This window comes from Urocampus carinirostris, chromosome 1 (assembly GCF_059441175.1).
Source record: "Urocampus carinirostris isolate Australia breed hairy pipefish chromosome 1, RoL_Ucar_1.0, whole genome shotgun sequence".
Taxonomy (NCBI): Eukaryota; Metazoa; Chordata; class Actinopteri; order Syngnathiformes; family Syngnathidae; genus Urocampus; species Urocampus carinirostris.
The window spans coordinates 52,690,019-52,711,330 of NC_142349.1; the positions used below are offsets into that span (position 1 = coordinate 52,690,019).

At 42.7% G+C, this 21,312-nt stretch overlaps 1 protein-coding gene and 1 pseudogene across 3 annotated transcripts in view; one reads left to right on the plus strand and one right to left on the minus strand.

The window, feature by feature from the left end:
* Positions 1-7,723: 7,723 nt before the first annotated feature.
* LOC148375135 (frizzled-8 pseudogene) lies at positions 7,724-9,562 on the plus strand (annotated as a pseudogene).
* A 4,659-nt stretch (positions 9,563-14,221) lies between these two features.
* The window catches only part of LOC148375136 (ATP-dependent 6-phosphofructokinase, platelet type-like), a 31,835-nt gene continuing 24,744 nt past the window's right edge, over positions 14,222-21,312 (minus strand). For 2 of the 3 annotated variants that reach the window (XM_088344975.1, XM_088344984.1), the window contains 7 exons: positions 19,136-19,288; positions 18,873-19,037; positions 17,667-17,728; positions 17,483-17,594; positions 17,316-17,415; positions 17,150-17,255; positions 14,222-14,559 (listed from right to left, as the gene is read on the minus strand). In XM_088344975.1, coding sequence (XP_088201101.1) covers positions 14,403-14,559; positions 17,150-17,255; positions 17,316-17,415; positions 17,483-17,594; positions 17,667-17,728; positions 18,873-19,037; positions 19,136-19,288 — 855 coding nt within the window. In that variant the 3' untranslated portion in view covers positions 14,222-14,402. The remainder of the gene's footprint in view (positions 14,560-17,149; positions 17,256-17,315; positions 17,416-17,482; positions 17,595-17,666; positions 17,729-18,872; positions 19,038-19,135; positions 19,289-21,312) is intronic. The other variant, XM_088344966.1, reaches the window with a different exon arrangement.

Here is a 21,312-nt window from a genome sequence, read left to right on the forward strand (position 1 = left end):
CAAGCGTTACATTCAAAATAGTCAACAGGGTCGCAAGAAGCGTGTAGAAAAACCAAGGCGCAAAATAACTGCCCGTGAACTGAGAAAAGTCAAGCGTACAGCTGCCAAGATGCCACTTGCCACCAGTTTTGCCATATTTCAGAGCTGCAACATCACTGGAGTGCCCAAAAGCACAAGGTGTGCAATACTCAGAGACATGGCCAAGGTAAGAAAGGCTCAAAAACGACCACCACTGAACAAGACACACAAGCTGAAACGTCAAGACTGGGCCAAGAAAAATCTCAAGACGGATTTTTCTAAGGTTTTATGGACTGATGAAATGAGAGTGAGTCTTGATGGGCCAGATGGATGGGCCCGTGGCTGGATCGGTAAAGGGCAGAGAGCTCCAGTCCGCCTCAGACGCCAGCAAGGTGGAGGTGGGGTACTGGTATGGGCTGGTATCATCAAAGATGAGCTTGTGGGGCCTTTTCGGGTTGAGGATAGACTCAAGCTCAACTCCCAGTCCTACTGCCAGTTTCTGGAAGACACCTTCTTCAAGCAGTGGTACAGGAAGAAGTCCGCATCCTTCAAGAAAAACATGATTTTCATGCAGGACAACGCTCCATCACACGCATCCAAGTACTCCACAGCGTGGCTGGCAAGAAAGGGTCTAAAAGAAGAAAAACTAATGACATGGCCTCCTTGTTTACCTGATCTGAACCCCATAGAGAACCTGTGGTCCCTCATCAAATGTGAGATTTACAAGGAGGGAAAACAGTACACCTCTCTGAACAGTGTCTGGGAGGCTGTGGTTGCTGCTGCACGCAATGTTGATCGTGAACAGATCAAAGCACTGACAGAATCCATGGATGGCAGGCTTTTGAGTGTCCTTGCAAAGAAAGGTGGTTATATTGGTCACTGATTTGTTTTTGTTTTGTTTTTGAATGTCAGAAATGTATATTTGTGAATGTTGAGCTGTTATATTGGTTTCCCTGATGAAAATAAATAATTGAAATGGGTATACATTTGTTTTTTGTTAAGTTGCCTAATAATTATGCACAGTAATAGTCACCTGCACACACAGATATCCTCCTAAAATAGCTAAAACTAAAAAAGCCCCACTCCAACTTCCAAAATATTCAGCTTTGATATTAATGAGACTTTTGGGTTCATTAAGAACATGGTTGTTGTTCAATAATAAAATTCATCCTCAAAAATACAACTTGCCTAATAATTCTGCACTCCCTGTAAAGTAAACTTGTAATATGTCGGGGGACAGAAACCTATGATTATAGCTAATATATTACAAATCCCCGGTACCCTAAATCAAAATATTAGATAATAATGTAGTATAATAAGCACTACCTATGTGTTAAATGTGCATATATGATTAAATAACATGGTAAATACATTTACAAGTAAAAAAAAAAATTAAGTTGTTTTTTTACATTTTGTGTGATGTGACTTTAGCTAGTACAGAGTAGTAGGTGGATGCAGAGGGGGAAGGAGAAATCAGATTCAAATACAAAGATTGTGTGGATTGTCATGCCCTTAGATATTTTGCATTTCAGGTGAATTGGCTGGTCCAAATTGTCCCTAGGTGTGAATGAGCGAGTGAGTTGTCTGTCCCCGTGTGCCTTGCGATTGGCTGGCAACCAGTTCAGGGTGTCCCCTGCCCACTGCCTGGAGATGGCTGGGATGGGCTCCAGCCCCCCACGACCCTAATAAGGATAAGCGGTACAGCTAATGAGATGAGATGACATTCGCATCCTTATTTTTAATAAATGTCCTGATCGTTGATTGGTTAAGGCCATGTGCCTTTGCGAGGGTAATGATGCGTGCGCCTTCTTTGTATTTCTATGTTATTACAAGATCCTTTTCCATCGCCATCATGTTTTCCTTCCCCGTTTAACATTACCACTAGTTTTGGGACCCATAGCTAAACAAATTTTAAGTTGTTCCACAATATTCTGAACTGAATAAAGAGAGATAAAGGCAATGGGGGATATCATTCACCCAATATCTTATTGTCATTTTCATGATGCCTTGACGCAAACCAATCGCAGACCAGCATTTGATGTGACATAGACCAATAGTGGACAGGCATCATAAAGACGTAATTTGTCATGCAAACTAACAAAAGGTGGAATAGTATAAGTATAAGTGTAGTAAGTGTTAATTCATTTGTTGTTAATATTGTATTGTTGGGAAAATCCCAAGCGAGGGGCTGAAAAACACATTATTGCACACCGTAAATTGCAATCGTTTTAAGGTGGGTTTGCTAATCCCGAGGTTCTACTCTATTTGTGGTTGCTCTGGGAGAAACCCAAGAACTCCACAAAGTACAACAGACGCCTTGATTTTCATTTTGACTAGTGACTCACTCAATAGAGATTTATTATTGTTATGTTTACTATTCTTACTTTAAATATAACTTGAGTATTATTGTTTCCATGCAAAGATTAGAAAGACAAACACACGATCACTTCAAAAAATCCATGAGAAGATTCCCCCTCCCCTTCCTGTGAGTGGTCCTGGGGGAATTTCGTGCGAGAAGTTCTGGAGGAGGGAACGTTTTGGTAACGATCCATGCGGGACTGAATGTGGAAATGGACGTAAAAGCAGATGCATTAAGTCTACTTCCCAAAATGTAATGCTATGCTAGGAGGTGAAACCTGAACCCCACAAGGTGGGGGAAGGAGTACAGTTGGCATCTGGAGCCTGTCAATCAGTTTTCTTAATCAACTAACTCTGATGGCTGCAGTCCTGCTCTGAAATAAAAATGTTGAAGACTACAGTAGACCCCCAGAATACGGCGGCCCAGCCTTACGAGAGTTTCACTTTAAGGTCTGGAATAAGATTTTTTTCTGCCCCTGGTTGCAGATTTTGTTGCAACACCAACCAAAACTAGTCAGAAACACCTGAGTAAACTCTGTACTGGTTTTAAAAATAGCTCACAAGGGTTAAGTCCTTGTGATTTTCCAGGGCACTTGATGGTGTGGAATAACGCATCACCTTCGAAAAAGATAATGGCCATAACCAATTGATGATTAGGATAATTATTTAAGTCAAGTCATCCATCCATTCGTCCATCCATTTTTTGCACCAATTACATTAGATGTTTGGGCGCATTCTAAGGGATGGGCAAGGCACCTATATGATGCGGCAGGGGTAAACCAGTGAAAGCTGTCGGGCCCTGCTGTTGAGTCACCCTGACCCGAGTGATATGGCCGCTTTCTTGTGTCCCGTTTCATTTGGAGGGACGAAAGCATGACCAACTTAGGCACCGAGGTGCCTAACTTGTTTGGGTGTTTGGGCATTTGGGTTGGCCATGGTCCAAACATTTTTGTGTATGTTTTTTGCAATATTTTCCCTTTTATTTTCTTTGTTATTGTATGTGTTTGTCTTGCTGTCGGTCACCCCTATGACCAAGGTGGATGGATAGACAGATAGGTAGATAGATAGACAGATAGGTAGATAGACAGATAGATAGATAGATAGATAGATAGATAGATAGATAGATAGATAGATAGATAGATAGATAGATAGATAGATAGATAGATAGATAGATAGATAGATAGATAGATAGATAGATAGATAGATAGATAGATAGATAGATAGATAGATAGATAGATAGATAGATAGATAGATAGATAGATAGATAGATAGATAGATAGATAGATAGATAGATAGATAGATAGATGGTCGCGGGGATGCTAGAGCCCTTCCCAGCTCTTCAGGTAGTGGGCAGGGGACATCCTTAACTGGTTGCCAGCCAGTCGCAGGGCACACAGAGACAGACAACTCGGTTGCTCATTCACACCTATGGACAATTTGGACTGGCCAATTACCCTGACGTGCATGGTTTGGAAATTTGGGAGGCTGTGTTTGCTGGAATAAGAACCCTGGACCACCGCATTGTGAGGCTGCGCAATAACCGCCCATCTCCCCAAGTCAAGTCATGTTCGTAAGATCCCAAACAGATCCTTCACCAGTGAAGCGGGTCAAGCAGGCAAGTAGTTTGTTTGGTCCCATCTGAGTAAGACTATCAAGGGACAAATCACTAGAACTGAAAAACATTTCTGAACAGCCACCTACATGGCAGTGTTCCATAAACCTCGTACCTTTAAGGTAGGACTAAGTTGCAGAATGTTGTTATTATATTTCTTCCAGGATAAGTGTATTTTTTTTTTTTATTACAAAATACCAACAAGTCATGGGCAGGATAAGTAGAACTATTAGGGCTAAGTTATGTCGATGTACAGCAATAATTTTAAAGATAATGATGCTTTAAGACTTTATAATTCAGCAAGCTGTCCAGGCTTGGCAGAAAACCATAACTCTTATTTTCCATTCTTTCCACCTAAAATTAAAGACACTCATGTGACCGCAATATATTATCGCCAATCCCCTATTGCTGCGAGCGGGGACCTCCAGTCTGGATTCTTGCCATATTGGGTTGCCTACAATAAACTGCATTGTTTTGGCCGTGTTCCATTATCCCCAGTGGACTAGCGCTAAGAGCAGGGACAGACAGAGACAATTTCTGTCATCCATGGTGGCTCCTTTTCCCCCTGTTTTTTTAGGTTAAAAGGAACAGCACCTGAGTAGTTGGGATCCATTATCCCCGGTCGATGCTTGATGCGAGCCAGGGCCAGCAGAGTCATGTTAAAAATATGAGGGGCTAATTTTTAGAACTTTCCATATCGTCTGAATTTCTGGTCCCCAGTATCCGTGATAAACGATTTCCTAAAGTAGTCTTATTTAGAGTGTAATAACACATGCTAATGCCCAACACTCCTTTGTCAAACATTTCTATCGGATGGGCTAACGGGGCTAATTAGTGTCTCGATGCATTCGAGACGGTCTGACAAAACACCTACTGCACTACTTGAAGCCACCCAACATCTCCAAATCCAATCACAAGTGCAAATGACTTTAATTAGCGCTTATCTGATGGTTTGTTTTCTTTAGGGCGGGGTCGGCTAACTCTTTGACACGCTAGCTTGCGGTAGGGCCGCGTCACTGTAATCATCTTCCCAGCGTGCGACCAATCAAAAGTGTTTACACTCAAGTTAAGACAAACAGCCCACTCCCTTTGCGGACCGACCCCCCTGTGGCAGACTAGATTAACCTCTCACACACACACACACAGTTGGCTCTCTTGTGACTTGTAAAAAATATATTCTAAATGTGTCTTATGATGTCAGAAGCTGCAACAACAGCAAATTACAACCGGATATTGATTTTTCCTACGTTCTGTCTACTGCCTGAACATCTCGTACGGTTGGATGTTTGGAATCAGTCCCATTGTATGTCATATTAAGGTTATTTTGAAATATGTAAAATTGTGTATTTTCAGTGTAAATAGTAGTGGTAGCACAACTTGGTCATGTCCCCTCTTTACCTCTTCATAATAAATGTGTGGCACTGGAGACCTCAGCCATAATTGGTCACAATGGCTGTTGTAATTGGACTAGCTTATTTACTTTAGCTAATACATTGAGTTTGCTTCATTTTAAATGGATTTTTATTTTATTTTTGTGTCGCTCCACTGTGTGTGTTAATTAAAGGGACAGTGTTTATTATTTGCCCACTAGATGTCACTGAAAACAACTGCTAAAGGTTTTGAGGAAAATTACAAACTACGGAGATTCAAAGTAAGCAAACCACACTATTTTACTTCTCGTTTTTTTGGACAGCCTTTTTAAGGTTTCGGGGTATCCGTAACAGCAAGGCGGACAATCCATGTCAGTAAAGCAAATGCTATGTAAAATAAATGCTTATTTCTCAACCTACGGGTATTTTAAACAAAAAAAACAAAACATGTTTTTATGTATAATCCGTGTGTTTTTTTATCATTATTTAAATAATTCCCTTATGAATTAAGGTTTTTTGAACCAGTAGGAGGTGCTAAATAATATGCACTGTCCCTTTAAGGTTGACAGCTTCATAATTAAGATTGCTACTATGGTGTAAAGTGACTTTATAATGCCACTTAAGAAGAGTGAAGAATATCATTTTCCTAGCCAAGGCATGTATGACATTAAAGAGACATAGTGTATTTAGTGCTTTCTAGTGGTAAACAATATCGATTTAAATAATTTGCAAAAATATATAACCCTTGTATAATATATATATATATATATATATATATATATATATATATATATATATATATATATATATATATATATATATATATATATATATATATATAACAAAATACTCATTGGTTGAGAAATTATTTAATAATAGCATGAGCTCTACTTAAAGAAGGCTGACATCATCGTCCACCATCTTGCTGCAACGAGTACCCAAAAGCCTCAAAAAGGCTGTGCAAAAAAAAAAAAGAAGTAAAATTTGTGCGTTTTGGTCCCTCTGAGTCTCCGTAGTTTGTATTCTCTCTTGTGCTCTTTAACACTCGTTTTCATTTGCACTATACTGTACAGCGACATCTAGTTGTTATATAATACACACCATCCCTTTAATTATTTGTTGTGTCTAAAATGTTAACACTTATTTGATGATAATGCGCTGTGAATAAATGAATTTACCATATTTTCTAGACTATAAGTCAACTATTTATGCGGTTTACCTTCAAAATATACCTCTGTGACCTATCTATCTAATTTGACTAAAAGGCACATTAATTAAAACTACAGGGTTGCATTTGAAGAAAACATGAGAACAAAAACATTAAAAAAAGAAGAAATCTGATTCCACAACTTTATTAACTTGATTAACTTGATCCGAAAATGGTTACGGTGTGTAGAAGCATTCCATTGTTTGGCTATACATTTCTGATGTTATTTACTGTATCTCCAGTCCGTAAGGTGCACCACCGGATTATGGTAAATGGTCTGCATTTATGGAGCGCTTTTCAAGTCACAGAAGACCTCCCAAAGCAAAGCGCTTTAAATATGCTTCACAGATTATAAGGTGCACTTTCTAATTTGGCAGCACGGCGGCGCAGTGGTTAGCGCTTGTGCGGCACAGTTCATGTCATGGGAACCTGTCGTGGGTTCAAATCCAGCTCCAGACTTTCTGTGCGGAGTTTGTATGTTCTCCCCGTGCTTGCGTGGGTTTCCTCCGGGCACTCCGGTTTCCTCCCACATTCCAAAGACATGCATTTCAGGTGAATTGGCCGGTCCAAATTGTCCCTAAGTGTGAATGAGCGAATGCGTTGTCTGTCCCTGTGTGCCCTGCGATTGGCTGGCAACCAGTTCAGGGTGTCCCCTGCCCACTGCCCGATGATTGCTGGGATGGGCTCCAGCCCCCCGCGACCCTACTGAGGATAAGCGGTACGGCTAATGAGATGAGATGAGACTTTCTAATTTCTGGCAAGTTTTTTGTCTTTTTGGTGCACCTTCTAGTCTGGAAAGCATGGTAATACAGTATATCTTTATATGCTTGGGATACCAAATGACTTCTAAAAATTATGTTTGTGGTGCTAACATAATAAGGTGTTATAAAAATGTAGTATTTCTAGGTTGTCTGTTCATTTTTTTCTTGTTAAGCTTTTGACTCTGCTAATGACATTCCTCGCTAATGGGCCGATTGTATAGTGCGCGCATTTGTGGACTGAGCAGACAAGCGTTTGGAGTGTGATTGACGTGACCTGCATGGGCCCTCCTCGGGGGGAGAGTGAGGGGGTTAAGTTGGGGGTGTTTTCTCCACCTCCCGCCCCGCTCCAATAAGACTCCGCGGCCCGCCCACCGAGCGCTCACACTCGGCTAGAACGCAGGAGCAGCACGCAGGCAGAATGCCCGCCGGTGCTCCTCGGTGACCATGTGGCAGAGCCCCCCCGGGGGGCGTCATGCGCTCTTCCTCCTCTGCGTGTCGGCGCTTGCCGTGCACGGCACCAGCGGCTGGGGCGCAAAACCGCTGCAGTGCCAGGAGATCTCCGTGCCCATGTGCAAAGGCATCGGCTACAACCACACTTACATGCCCAACCAGTTCCACCACGACACACAGGATGAAGCCGGCTTGGAGGTGCACCAGTTCCTGGCGCTAGTGGAGATCAAGTGCTCGGCGGATTTGCGCTTCTTTTTGTGCAGCATGTACACGCCCATCTGCCTGGAGGACTACAAGAAACCGCTGCCGCCTTGTCGGAGCGTGTGCGAGCGCGCTAGGGCCGGGTGCGCGCCGCTCATGCGCCAGTTCGGGTTCCCTTGGCCAGATCGGATGAGGTGCGAGTTGCTGCCCGAGCAGGGGAGCCAGGAGCTATGCATGGATCATAAACAGGGGAAAGAAGAGAAGGGGAAGGAGGAGGGTGATTCTGCCGCACTAGCCCCGACACGGCGTCCCTGGAAGAAGCAGCGCGTTCCACTTCCCTCCCCACCTGCACCCAAGTGCGCACCGGGCTCCTGCGCCGGGTGCCACAGCCCCTTCTTCAGCGCCGAGGAGCGCGCCTTCACCGCCTTCTGGATCGGGTTGTGGGCATCCCTGTGCTTCGCGTGCGCACTAACCACCGTCGCCACCTTCCTGGTGGACCGGCGGCGCTTCCAGTACCCCGAGCGCCCCATCATCTTCCTCGCCGCCTGCTACCTGTGCGTATCAGCCGGCTACCTACTACGTCTGGCAGCGGGCCACGAGCGGGTGGCGTGTGCCGAACGCGCGCCCTCGCAGGCCGGGCCAGCGCTGTGCACGCTGGTTTTCTTGCTGGTCTACCTGTTCGGCATGGCCGCGTCCTTGTGGTGGGTGATCCTGTGCCTGGCTTGGTTCTTGGCCGCCGCGCTCAAGTGGGGCAGTGAGGCCATCGCGGGGTACGCTTCATACTTCCACCTGGCCGCTTGGGTGCTACCCAGTTTGAAGAGCATCGCCGCGCTGGCGCTGGGTTCGGTGGACGGGGACCCGGTGGCGGGGATCTGCTCTGTTGGGAACCGGAACTTGGACGACTTGCGCGGGTTCGTGCTCGCCCCTTTGTTGCTTTACCTTCTCCTGGGTTCTCTTTTTCTGCTAGCTGGGTTCGTGTCGTTGTTCCGGATCCGCCGAGTGGTACGACGCCGCGGCGAGGCGGGCAAACTGGAGCGGCTTATGATCCGGATCGGGGTGTTTACGGTGCTGTACACAGTACCGGCTGCAGTAATAGCAGCATGTTACTTTTATGAGCAGCACAACCGGCAAGCGTGGGAAGCGGGTTGCAACGGAGCCGCCTGCCCCCCGTCTCCTGCATCCTCATCCGCTCGTCCGGACTACGCCGTGTTCATGCTCAAGTACTTTATGGCCCTGCTGGGGGGAATTACTTCGGGGGTTTGGGTCTGGTCTGGAAAGACCCTGGACTCGTGGAGGACTTGGTGCACGCGCTGTTGCTGGAAAAGCAAGACCTCCTCGGCGGGAGGGGGTTCCATGTACAGTGATGTCAGCACCGGACTTACCTGGAGGTCTGGAACTGGAAGTTCTGCCTCCTTTCCCAAGCAGGTGCCTCTGTCCCGGGTGTGACGTCACTAAGGTTCCTTCATTACGGGTTTTGTGTTTATTTATCTAATTATTGTGTACAGATGCTGTAGCTATGTATAATTGCCACTTTGATAGAAGAGTCTATTTTGAATAAAAAAAAAAACTTTTCTGATGAATATAATGCTGTCTGCTTATTTTTTTCGGGTGAGAGTTGTTGGCCTTTTTTATTAAGTATATAGTAAAACAACCATTGTTAATTAAATACTGTAGATAGGGCACTATCTACTGTATGTTCACTGACCTCTATTTAACACTGGGTCTCCAACCTTTCTGAAGGTGAGAGCTACTTTGTGTTTTATCTTTCGAAAATAACATGTTTTTACTATATTATTACCATAATGGGCATGACATTGGAAACACCAGCTTTAATACTTACTGAGTACCTTAAAATAAACTGTTAAATTGACACTATAGGTATAATTCTTCATTCTTCTTCTTCTAATAAACTTTCAATATTGCCTCAGTAAACATACAGTATGGCCCTTATTTTCTAAAAATTAAATTAACTCTATCAAAAATAATTGCCAGGCCCTAATTTATACATTATAAGGCACTCTGATGTTAGGTGGTGTACCTCATGTGGCCATAGAGTTTTAATTTTGAATACGTAAACCACTTTTACTATTTAGTTTCGTCCTGTTTTATTTCCACCAAAATAAAGAAAGTGGTCTTAAAATTAACTTGTTTAAGGACGCCAAATTATAAACATATACTATATATATTATTATTAGAATTTATAACAGTGGACATTTTGACAAATCAACACCGCATTTTTTTAGTTATTTTTTTCCTTTGAATTTTGCTAACAAAAAATACCAAATCTCTAAATAATATTTGATTTTTTCTACGATTTTAAGTTTACTGAATTTATTTAATCGTTTTATATGTGAAAAATAGAAAATATAAAAAACAGAAATGTTTTTCTGTGCTGCCATCTAGCGGTCAAAAGGTGCATTGCAGTACTTGGCGCAAAACAAACTACAGAAAGAGTGCCTCCTCTAGCAGTGGCTTAGAGTCACTACAACCTATCTATCTATCTATCTATCTATCTATCTATCTATCTATCTATCTATCTATCTATCTATCTATCTATCTACCTTGGTCATATCCCTCAAGAGGGGTGACCGACAGCAAGACAAACACATACAATAACAGAAAATAAAAGGGGGAAAAAAAGCAAAAAACACACACACACAAGTTTTTTGGGCCATGGCCAACCCAATTGCCCAAACAAGTTAGGCACCTCGGCACCTAAGTTGGTCATGCTTTCGTCCCTCCAGATGAAATGGGACACCAGAAAGCGGCCATGTCAGTCAGGTCAGGGTGACACAAAACACTCTTTTATTCAAAAGCAGGGCCCGGCAGCTTTCACAGGTTTACCCCTGCCGCATCATACGGGTGCCCAGCCCATCCTTAAGAACGCGTCCACAATCCCACTATCCTTTCACAACACCTCTCCACTCCTTCCTATCACCAATAAAAGCTCTAGCTTCCATTATATTTGGACCCCTTTCCTGCAGTGCACTCATAACACCACTACAACCTGCTCCAGAGAAATTCAAATTTCCCTGGGTCCTGCCGAAACTTCATACCTTGTGGAGGCGTGCTACCGCACTGAGTGTGCATGCGCAACAGGCTGATTGCGATTTCTTACGGAGGGTCCTTACAATTTCACTTTGTATATAGTATTTGACTCTTTCTCTGCTTTAAAATATTTTTTGATAACGTAGCTTATAAGCCCGGCGTGTTGTTTCTGTGGTGTGTTGTTTTTTGACTACAGTAATTATGCACTGTATGTATGCATGCTAACCCTCGCGATATAATGATTAAAAGTCCTATTTGCAATAATTTCGAGTTTCAGTATTGCTAGTTTTACTTGATAAGAAGGAAAACAACATTTGCTGTCAGTTTGGTTACGGTAAGACATCTTGGCAAGGTAAGACGTTCTGGCAGAACACCTGCTTGAAATTGAGACAGGGATTCCGATTACACGTACTTTAAATCCAAACAGAATGCAAATAGTTCCAGGGAAGGGTTTTTTCTTTCCGAGTCAACGTCATGTAAATAATTCGTTCCAAATTGACAGTCTGGGTCCGTATTGCGCATGCGCTTTAGTCAAGTCAAGTCATGTTTATTTGTATAGCCCTTAATCACAAGGAGTCATAAACGGCTGCACAGACCACAGACTATTATTACACCATCCCCTGATCTAAAACCTACATGAGGGCAAGGAAAAACTTAAAAACCGCCACATGAGGAAAATGAAGAAACCTTGAGAAGGGACCGCACATGAGGTCTTCCCCGTTCCAGGATGACCAGGCTGCAACAGATGTTGCATTAACAAGTAATACACATATACTGACCTGTTTGCGTAGTGACGTCATTTCACCCGCTCACTAAAACGGCAACGTCTTGTTTAGACCTCGTCCGATTAATTTAATTACTTCGAAGTTGTTATTATCAAGCGTTTTAACGCTCAAGAAAATTGTTAAAATTGTCATTTTTTTCTGTACTATCTGACAAAAAGCTTTATCTTAAGAATATTCCGACAGGCTTTCGTGGTGACGTCCTCATTTCCCGCCCACTAAAATGGCGGCATCTTGTCTAGAGCTTTAATTTCTTTTAAAGTACTTAGAAGTTACTTATTTTACTTATCAAGCATTTGCTTTAGTATAATTGTAAATATTATCATGGCACTCTACTATGTTTCGAAAAGCTTAATAAACCCTATGAATTGGAGGCGTGACTTTTTCCCACCCTCTAAAGTGGAACACACTTGCTATTGGGTACTGTAACCCAACCATCCATCGTCTGCACCGCTTATCCTCAGTAGGGTCACGGGGGTGCTGGGGCCCATCCCAGCTATCTTCGGGCAATGGGCAGGGGACACTCTGAACTGGTTGCCAGCCAGTCGCAGGGCACACAGAGACAGACAACTTACTCTCTCATTCAGACCTTGGTACAATTTGAACCGGCCAATTAACCTGACATGCATGTTTTTGGAATGTGGGAGGAAACCAAAGTGCCCGGAGGAAACCCACGTAAGCACAGGGAGAACATGCAAACTCGACACAGTAAGGTTCGATCTCATAACCTCAGAACTGTGCCGAACACTCTCTAAGCACTGCTATCTTTTTAACTCAACCGTCGTTACAAGGTGCCTAACTCCGCTACTTAGTAAAACCAGAAACTGAATTATGATGTTTTCTAATGGCCAACTGTCCCTTAATATGCCAGCAATGTTTAAGAAGGGTTGTTGTCTTTATATGTATCTACAAATTACAAATTTAGGCTAACGCTGTTTTAAACAAAGTGCGAAGATTCAGAACTTCCCACTACTGATATTTTGATATTCTCCCGACCATATACAGTCGCATCCAAGCCGTACATACAACAAAATAAAATACTGAAAAAAAGGGGATCATTTTATATGTTTACAATTGGTTGTGTGTTAACAGTTGCAAATAGTAGGCAGCGTGTGGGGAAGGGGACGTGGCTTATACAGGAACCACAAACCAATAGAAACTCAAAAAGGCAAACACATGCAAACAATGTACAGTAAACATGTGCCTAATTTTGGTCTTTATATTTGTAAGATTAATTTTTGCAGTACATCGTGCCTGGAGGGGAAAAAACATCTTGGACTGTACCCAGAAATGGAGAAGGAGTTTGAAGCCCAGAGACAAAATGGAAATGGAGTGTCTCGGCCAAGTGTTTGTTTGCGAGCTCTCAAGATTGCGCAAGCCAAGAAATATAGAGGCTTCACCGCTTCCACATGTTGATGTACAACTTTGATTCTATTTCATTTATTATACAGCTATTTCAAAGCAGTTTTAGGGGGTCGGCTTCTATGCCAATATATAGTAAAAGTAATTTGGCTGTCAGTAATCTAGGGGGGTAACGGATTGACCTTTTTAAATCAAGTAACCAGTAACTGTAACAAATTGCTGTCATTCAGTAATGTGCCCAACACCGAAAGTATGCAAAGTAACTTTCAGTCGCATCTTCTTCCATTTTCGCTAATAATCCAGTATGGCGGCCGTTTAAAAGTCACATGAACCCCTGAATACTATATGAATTGATGTGGGCATGAGGGAATCCCATCTGCAGATGGACACTTATTTCAAAGTGCTTGTTGCTTACGATTATCCATCTCTGGGTTTAATAAAAATATGAAAACTGTCAAAAATGGCTTACCACAATCTTGATAAATCAAGTGATCCCGCCGCTGCGCATCTCTTCTGATAAAACAAGCAAAGCATGTAAAACAGAACGGAATAGATCGTGTTTCGTGTTAAAGGTGGTGTCCGTAACTTGATATTTGCGACTCTTTACCGCCATCTCTTGGCTTAAATTCTTGATCGCAGCCTCAGTCAGTTCCATCCTCAAGTACTTATAAATAAATATGTTTTCATTATTTTTGGGGTTTGGGTTGGCGTTTGGATTGTATTTGAAACGGGCCATTTCTTACTTTTACCATTTACAGGCTACACAAACAAAACAGTAACAAGCATGAAATTACTCTCCACCCTTCCCGCTTCCTAATGTGTTGCAAGTCCCGGAACAGTGACGATTAAAGTAAGATAAAAGCAGAAAGGCTCAGTAGAAGCAAATTATAAAGACTCTTTGACCTCAGACACCTACATAATGGTATAAATATTCGTCTTTATACTTTTAAAGGACATCTTAAACTATACATCCCACCTTTAACAGTCAACCACATATTTTTATTAAAAATGATTTGGATAAAAAAAAAACGTCAATTTGTAGACCCATCTAATAAAGTTTTAAACCTTTTAATACTGTGCAAACACGCAAATGACACACAACAATTACACACATGTGTGACGAGTAGCAACAAGACAAAAATTGCAGAGTGATCAAGCTACGTTGGCAGTGACATTCGATTTTTCGGTGCAGGTTAGAAGCACTTAGGCTAGCTAGCTAGCGGTTCAGCTAGCTTAAATGGCGGCAGAGGCGTCGCCGTCCTTAGCCCGGAATTGGCCCACGTGCTCCAATTGGCCGGAGTCGGAAACGTCATAGCTGGTCTTGTACTTGGCCAGGATCTTCATCAGTGGGCGAAGCTTCAGCCACCATTGCTCTTTCGGAATTCGGTGCCTTGTAAACACATAGTCAAAATTACGTTTTTGGCAACGATTTCAGTTTAGCTGCCCCTTAGTGGATATTTATCAATCAGGAACTTTATTTTTTTAGAATCTTCTGCAGAATTTCTTTTAAAATAAAAAGAAGGGAATTTTATGTATTAGTGTTATTGATACCCGGGATTAGTATTGGTCAGGAAAAATGTGGTATCGAACATCCTTATTGAGAATTATACTATTTTTGTAACAAATTTGTTTTCAATAAGAGATGGGCAAGCAGGTATTAGGTATTAGTATTGTTGCTGATACCAGCCCTTTTTCAGGTAGTTCTTCGTTTTTGTAGGTGGTTGTTTCTCAAAGTCTGTCTAGTTTCGGTAGGCAGTTCTTACCCTAAGTTAGCCTTATTTTTTCAGTAGGCGATTATTGCTTAGAGCAGGGGTCGGGAACCTTTTTGACTCAAAGAGCCATAAAAGCAAAAAATATTAATTTTATTTTGGGAAAGAGCCACACCATATATTATGAGACAAATTTACTAAATTGCTTAACCCGCGCCCCAGACAAAAGCTTAGTCTTCAGCACATTTATTTTTGATGATTTGATAAAAATTATGAAAAGAGAATAATGCCAGAGCCCCTGTCCCAAATTCAACAAACAGACCACTTTAAACTTGTCTCTTTCTTGCAATTACTCAAGATCGGTTAAACTCCTTTTGACCCTTTTTTTCATACATATTGGTTTCAAAACCAGATGCAAGCATTTATTTTGTAAAAACGTCACAACATTCTGAGAATAGGGAGCCTTATGTGCTTACCTTTGGCGAGAGATGGGAGGGAATGCTTGTACTTTTTGCATAGCTCCACCCATCCCTCCCACTCACCCAATCAAATGACTAAGTTCTCTTCCGGTGTTTTGGCGTATTTACAGTTCTGTGGATTCATCATAAAGTATCTGAACACTGAACACAGATTATATAGTGAACTTTTAAATAAAGGATTCTTTAGCGTTGTACAGCCAAAACGAGTTTTTTTCCCCCTTTTTTGTGTGACACCTTGACTGTAAATTGTAGTGAAAAACGTGCCCTATATATACTGCGAAGTGTTTCCTTCACATTTAGCTTTGGTTTGGCTTTACGTGTACCTGAATAGGATAGACAAACCCGATTTTGAACGAGAAGGAGAAATTTTGCACGCAATCAAATTGGTCTCTGAGCCACAGATACTCATAGAAAGAGCCATATATGGCTTGCGAGCCATAGGTTCCCGACCCCTGGCTTAGAGTCTTGTCAAGAAGAGATGATTTTTCTTAAAGTCAGGCCCGTTTTGGAAGGCGTTCATAGTCAATTTTGGTTTTGTTTTGGTACCCAAAGTCGGTCTTTGTCCAAGTCATTTTCACTATGGTACAGGGTTTTTACTCAAAGTCAGTCTCGCTTTTGTCTGCTATTGTTTCTCAAAGTCAGTCTTATTTTGGTAAATGATTCTTAAAGTCACGTTTCAGTAGGCAGTTCTTACTCAAAGTCAGTCTTGTTTCTGTAGATAAACTCTAGGGCTGCACGATTTTGGAGAAAAACCTAATTGCGATTTTTAGACCTAAACTGCAATTTCGATTTTAAGAGAAAAGTACATCTTCTGTGCTAGGTTTTTTTTCAGGGAGAATATTAACATAGTGACATGCAAACCTAACTTGAGATTAGGTACTTAGAGAAAGAGAGTATACGACTGTAACAAAATATCAACTGTACAAATAAAAACAGAATTGCATTTGAATGAATAGTCTTTATCGTCATTATACAAAAGGACAATGAAAGTGGAGGATTATTGCTGGCAAGCTACACTCTAGAGTCGGGTCCCCTGCGACATCTGCAATGTCTTCTGTGATGATTAAATTGCAAGAGTCACAGATGTAGCGGTTTTCCACGAGTAGTAGCTCCAAGTCGTCCGCTTTATTGGTAATAGATCTGGTGTTGGTGACTAGCCACGATCGGCATTGGTGACTTGAGAGTTGTTAGCCTAGATGTTAGCTTTCCCTTCAGACGCCGCCTCAGTCGATTTCTGCAGCCAACAAAAATCCAGGGAGCACCCGCTAGTGATTATCTTTTCTGTGCGCTTTTCTGACTTTCCTCTGAGTCCGATTTAAATAATGAATTCATTTTCAATATAAGAAGCCGCTAAAGCTACGAGCTGTGGCGTTTTTTTTGGTGGCCATTCGTGCAAGGGCTGATTGTCTGATTGTCAGCTTACACAAGCCTATCAAAGTCGTGCACACATGTCTTGCAAACTTTGCTTCAACTTTGTGGTTGGTGTCATTAAAAACCTGTTTCTGATTTACCGGCGCTGGTAAACCACAAAATGTGATTTTTCTTGTTGGCCAAACGCTCCGTCAATCAAATAACAAACTGTAACGATAAAGCCTTGAAAAAAACGGAGTGCTTTGCGGTCACACTATCACACTACATCACATCGCAATACCGATTCAATTTCGGTTAATCGTGCAGCCCGATCTTACTCAAATTCGTCTCGTTTTGATAGGCAGTTCTTAATCAAAATCAGTCTTGTTTCAATAGGCAGTTTTTACTCAAAGTCAGTCTCATTTCACTAGGTGGTACTTACTCAAAATCGGTCTCCTGCTTCAGCTGAGCCACCGGTTGGAAGAGCATGGCCCGGCGTCTCATGCCAAGGAGACAGGCGCTGTCCTCCGAGTTGGTAAAAACTCTTCCTGAAGATCAGACCATAAAAATTCAAACTGAGCCAAAATAATCCATCATGAAGTTCTTGCCTCCTTTGTAGGACTCCTTCATCATCTTGGTGATCCATTGGACTGCTTTGGCCGCCACTTTAGTGCCAAAGTTTCGGTCAAAGGGGGACGGACAGCCTCCCTGTGGACCAAGCGACAAAGTTTGCTATGTGTCCTGGATGTAGTAAAAGGCTCCCTTCTTTTAGTACCTGCTGCATGTGTCCCAGTATGTTCTTTCTACAGTCAAATACGCCGTGACCCTCCTCAGAGTACAGTTGGTAGATGAAGTCAGTGGTGAAGTTTTTGTTGCAGTTCTCATTCCTGCAACGCAAGACAATTTAGGCCACGCCACTTAAAAAAAAGTCCAACCTCCCAGTTTACTTTGTCACTCACCTGAGAACCAGACCTCTCTGGATGGTGGTCTTCATTTTCTCAGTGAGATGTTCCACGTTACCCTCAAAGGAACAACACAAAAAAATATTAACTATCCAAACTCCAAAAGCAATTGTTATCAGGAGCCACCTTCTGACATGGATGGATCTTACAGTTACTCAGTGGAAGACCACACAAATCCTGAAAAACTACTTTTTGGGGGGCACGTAAATTAAAAAATTGCAGGCACAAATGACATTAAATCCCTGTGGCAAACGAGGTAATGTCAGGACTAGTGGGGTGGTACACCAGACAACGTTGGACAAGGTGCGTTGGTGTACCAGAGAGGGTTGGCTAGGTCAGCCAGCACACCTGACAAGGTCCGGCAACAAAGGCGGGCGGTACACCAGATGAACTCTGGTGGCACACTAGACAAGGTCAGTTAAAAAAGTCGGGCAGAATACCAGACAAATTTGGGCGACAATGTTAAGTAGCACACCAGGAAAGGTTGTGCAGCACACCGGTTTAGGTTGGGTGGCACACCAGATGATGTCAGGGGGTGCAACAGACGATAGCAGTTGGAACATTTGACATGGTTGGGTAGTACACTTAACAAGGCCAGGCGGCACACTAGACAAGGATGTGTGGCAAACAGACGGATGAGGTCGGTGTGCACACTAGACAAGGCCGGCCGGCACATTAGAAAAAGCCGGTTGGTAACCCAGGCAAAGTTAGACAACAAGGAAAGGCATTATTGTTAGGTCGCACACCAGAAAACGTTGGGCGTCACACTAGCAGAGTTCGGGTGTCACACCATATCAGGTGGGGCGGCACTCCAGATGATGTTGGGGGCACACCAGACAACGTCTGGCGGCACACTTCCAGACTGGGTTTAGTGACAAGGTTGGGTGAGGTTGTATTCTATTCTATTCTATTCTAAAGAAGAAGTGAGGCATTTCTTTTGAGGTTGGATGGCACAAAAGACGAGACCAGGCGACAAGATTGGCTGACACACCAGACAAGGACAAGCAAAAAGGTTGGGCGACACACCAGTAAAGGTTGGGGGGCACACCGAACAATGTCAGGAGGCACCTAGTCAGACAGCTGCCGCAAAGGTAGGGGAGCACACCAGACTAGGTTGAGCATCACACTAGACAAGCTTAGGCGGCACACCAGTCATGGTCAGGTGGCACACTACCAGTAGAGAACTCCATACATGCGTCCTACCTGCAGGTCTCTTATGTCAAAGGGTTCCTCATAGATGTAGACTGTGTCAGCTCCGGCCGCCAGCCCCCCCACAGTGGCCAGGTATCCGCAATATCCCCCCATGGTCTCGATGATGAAGACACGCCGCTTGGTGCCGCTGGCCGACTGCTTGATGCGGTCGCACGTCTGCTCAAAAACCAAGTTGATTTCAGGAGGCGGCATGAGGCGGGCACGGTCGCCAGTGATTACACATCAACACAATGACGGTCGACGGTTAGTGTTACCTCTACTAAGGCGTTGATGGAAGTATCGGCGCCGATGCTGAGGTCAGTGCCGGGCACGTTGTTGCTAATGGTGGCGGGCAGCATGCAGAGCGGCACGCAAAACTCTTCGTAGCGCTCGCGAGCCTCGAATAGTTGCAGGACCGACTCCAGCGCCTGACGAGCGCCCGCCCAACGCATCATTTAGACCACTTTTCAGCATTTTTACGATCATTGCCAAGACCAGTTGTCCTTATGAGGACATTTTGGTGCTTTTACATATTCCATGTCTCTTTCCTTATTGTTTTTGTTTCAATTAGAGTGGATCCGGTTTCTCGCAGAGACAATCTGTGTGCTTTGAAGCAGCTGTGATGACTGCGGACTCTGGGATTATTTTTAATAATCAATTATGCTGAAATGAAGTAATCAATTCAAATGAATGATTTTAAATCAGAATCGAACAGACAACCGAGTTTGTTAATTTGTTTCTATTAATAAGTTATTAATTGCAAAAAATCGGTAACTGTAATTATTCATTTTAATACATTAGTTGGATCTAGTTATTTGAATGGAGTCATTCATGTTAATTCATTTCAAATAATTAATAATGTCTATCTAATCAATGAATTAGTTATGAAATTACTTGCAAACAAACTTGGTTAATTAAAGTACTGAGTTTACTCTGCTGATTTTATCTGTTTATTAATGAGATTAAATTCTAAATATAATAAACTAATTATAAACAAAATAATAGGTGATTATAATAAATAATTTACTTTAATAATGTCATATCATGAATAAGGTATTGTTATCCATCCATCCATTATCTGCACCGCTTGTCCTCAGTAGGGTCGCGGAGGTGCTGGAGCCCATCCCAGCTATCTTTGGGCAGTGGACAGGGGACACCCTGAACTGGCTGCCAGCCAATCGCAGGGCACACAGGGACAGACAATTCGCTTGCTCATTCAAACCTAGGGACACTTTGGACCGGCCAATTAACCTGACATGCATGTTTTTGGAATGTGGGAGGAAAGCAGAGTGCCCGGAGGAAACCCACGCGAGCACGGGGAGAACATGCAAACTCCACACAGGAGGTTCGATCTCATGACCTCATAACTGTGCCGCACACGCTAACCACTGCTCCGCCGTGCTGCCCAGTATTGTTATCAATACAACTAATTTATAGTAAATAATATATTAGTATAAGGTTATTTAATTAGTCATTTTAATTTATTGATCTAAATTAAATTAATATTATGGGTTTATAAATGCCCAACTGCTAGAAATTGGAAATAAATAAATCACACACACACACACATTCATATTTCCTCAGAATTGAGAATTTCTTTCCATAAACACGAGTCTTTTCTTTTGTGCAATAATTTGCCTTTTGTGCAATTGTCTTTTGTCCTATGTGTGTTTTCCCTATGTAAATTTCATTCTGTCCTGCTGTGCCCCAATCGTTTGTGCACTCTCTTATCTTTGCTTGGCACAATCCTGCCTTCTTGTTCACAAAAGTGCGGCGCCATCGTGCTGTTGACGTGTGTTCTTGCGTTGGCTCTCCCCGCTTGAATCGTGAGCTCGTTTCCCATTGGTTGAAAGTTAACGCCGTCCGTCGACACTTCACGGCGTCCACGCCGCCCGATAAAGGCGCGCTCCCGTTTTAGAGCAAACGCACCCACCCTCGCATTCCCGCCCAACCACAACAATGACCCGCACAATCCCTTGCTGTTGACCAAACGCACAGCGGTCGCTCCAAGGTCACAAAAAGGTCACAGAAAGACAAGCCTCAAACTTACCTCATGTTAGGGCTCGCTTTAACCTGACGACCTTTTAGGGCCAATGAGGGTTTTTATAAGACCATTCTCCAACCATGATTTATTGCAAAAAAAAAAAAAATATATATATATGTATATATATATATAAATATATATATATATTTTATATAACTCTCCTCGGGTGTTCAGGCGGCGAGCTCAGCCGGCCTAAGGCATAAGCCAACTGAGCGGCTGCTTAGGGCTCCGCTACCACTAGGGGCCCCCCAAGAGTCGTTAACTTTTTTTGGTGCCAACATTGTCCCCAGTGTCACTTTCACTCAAAAATACTTCTACAGAAATACAACAAAAATACTACACAGTGACTACAAAACTAAATATAAAAAATACTGCTTAAAACAGGGACCTCATATATTATTTTGCGTT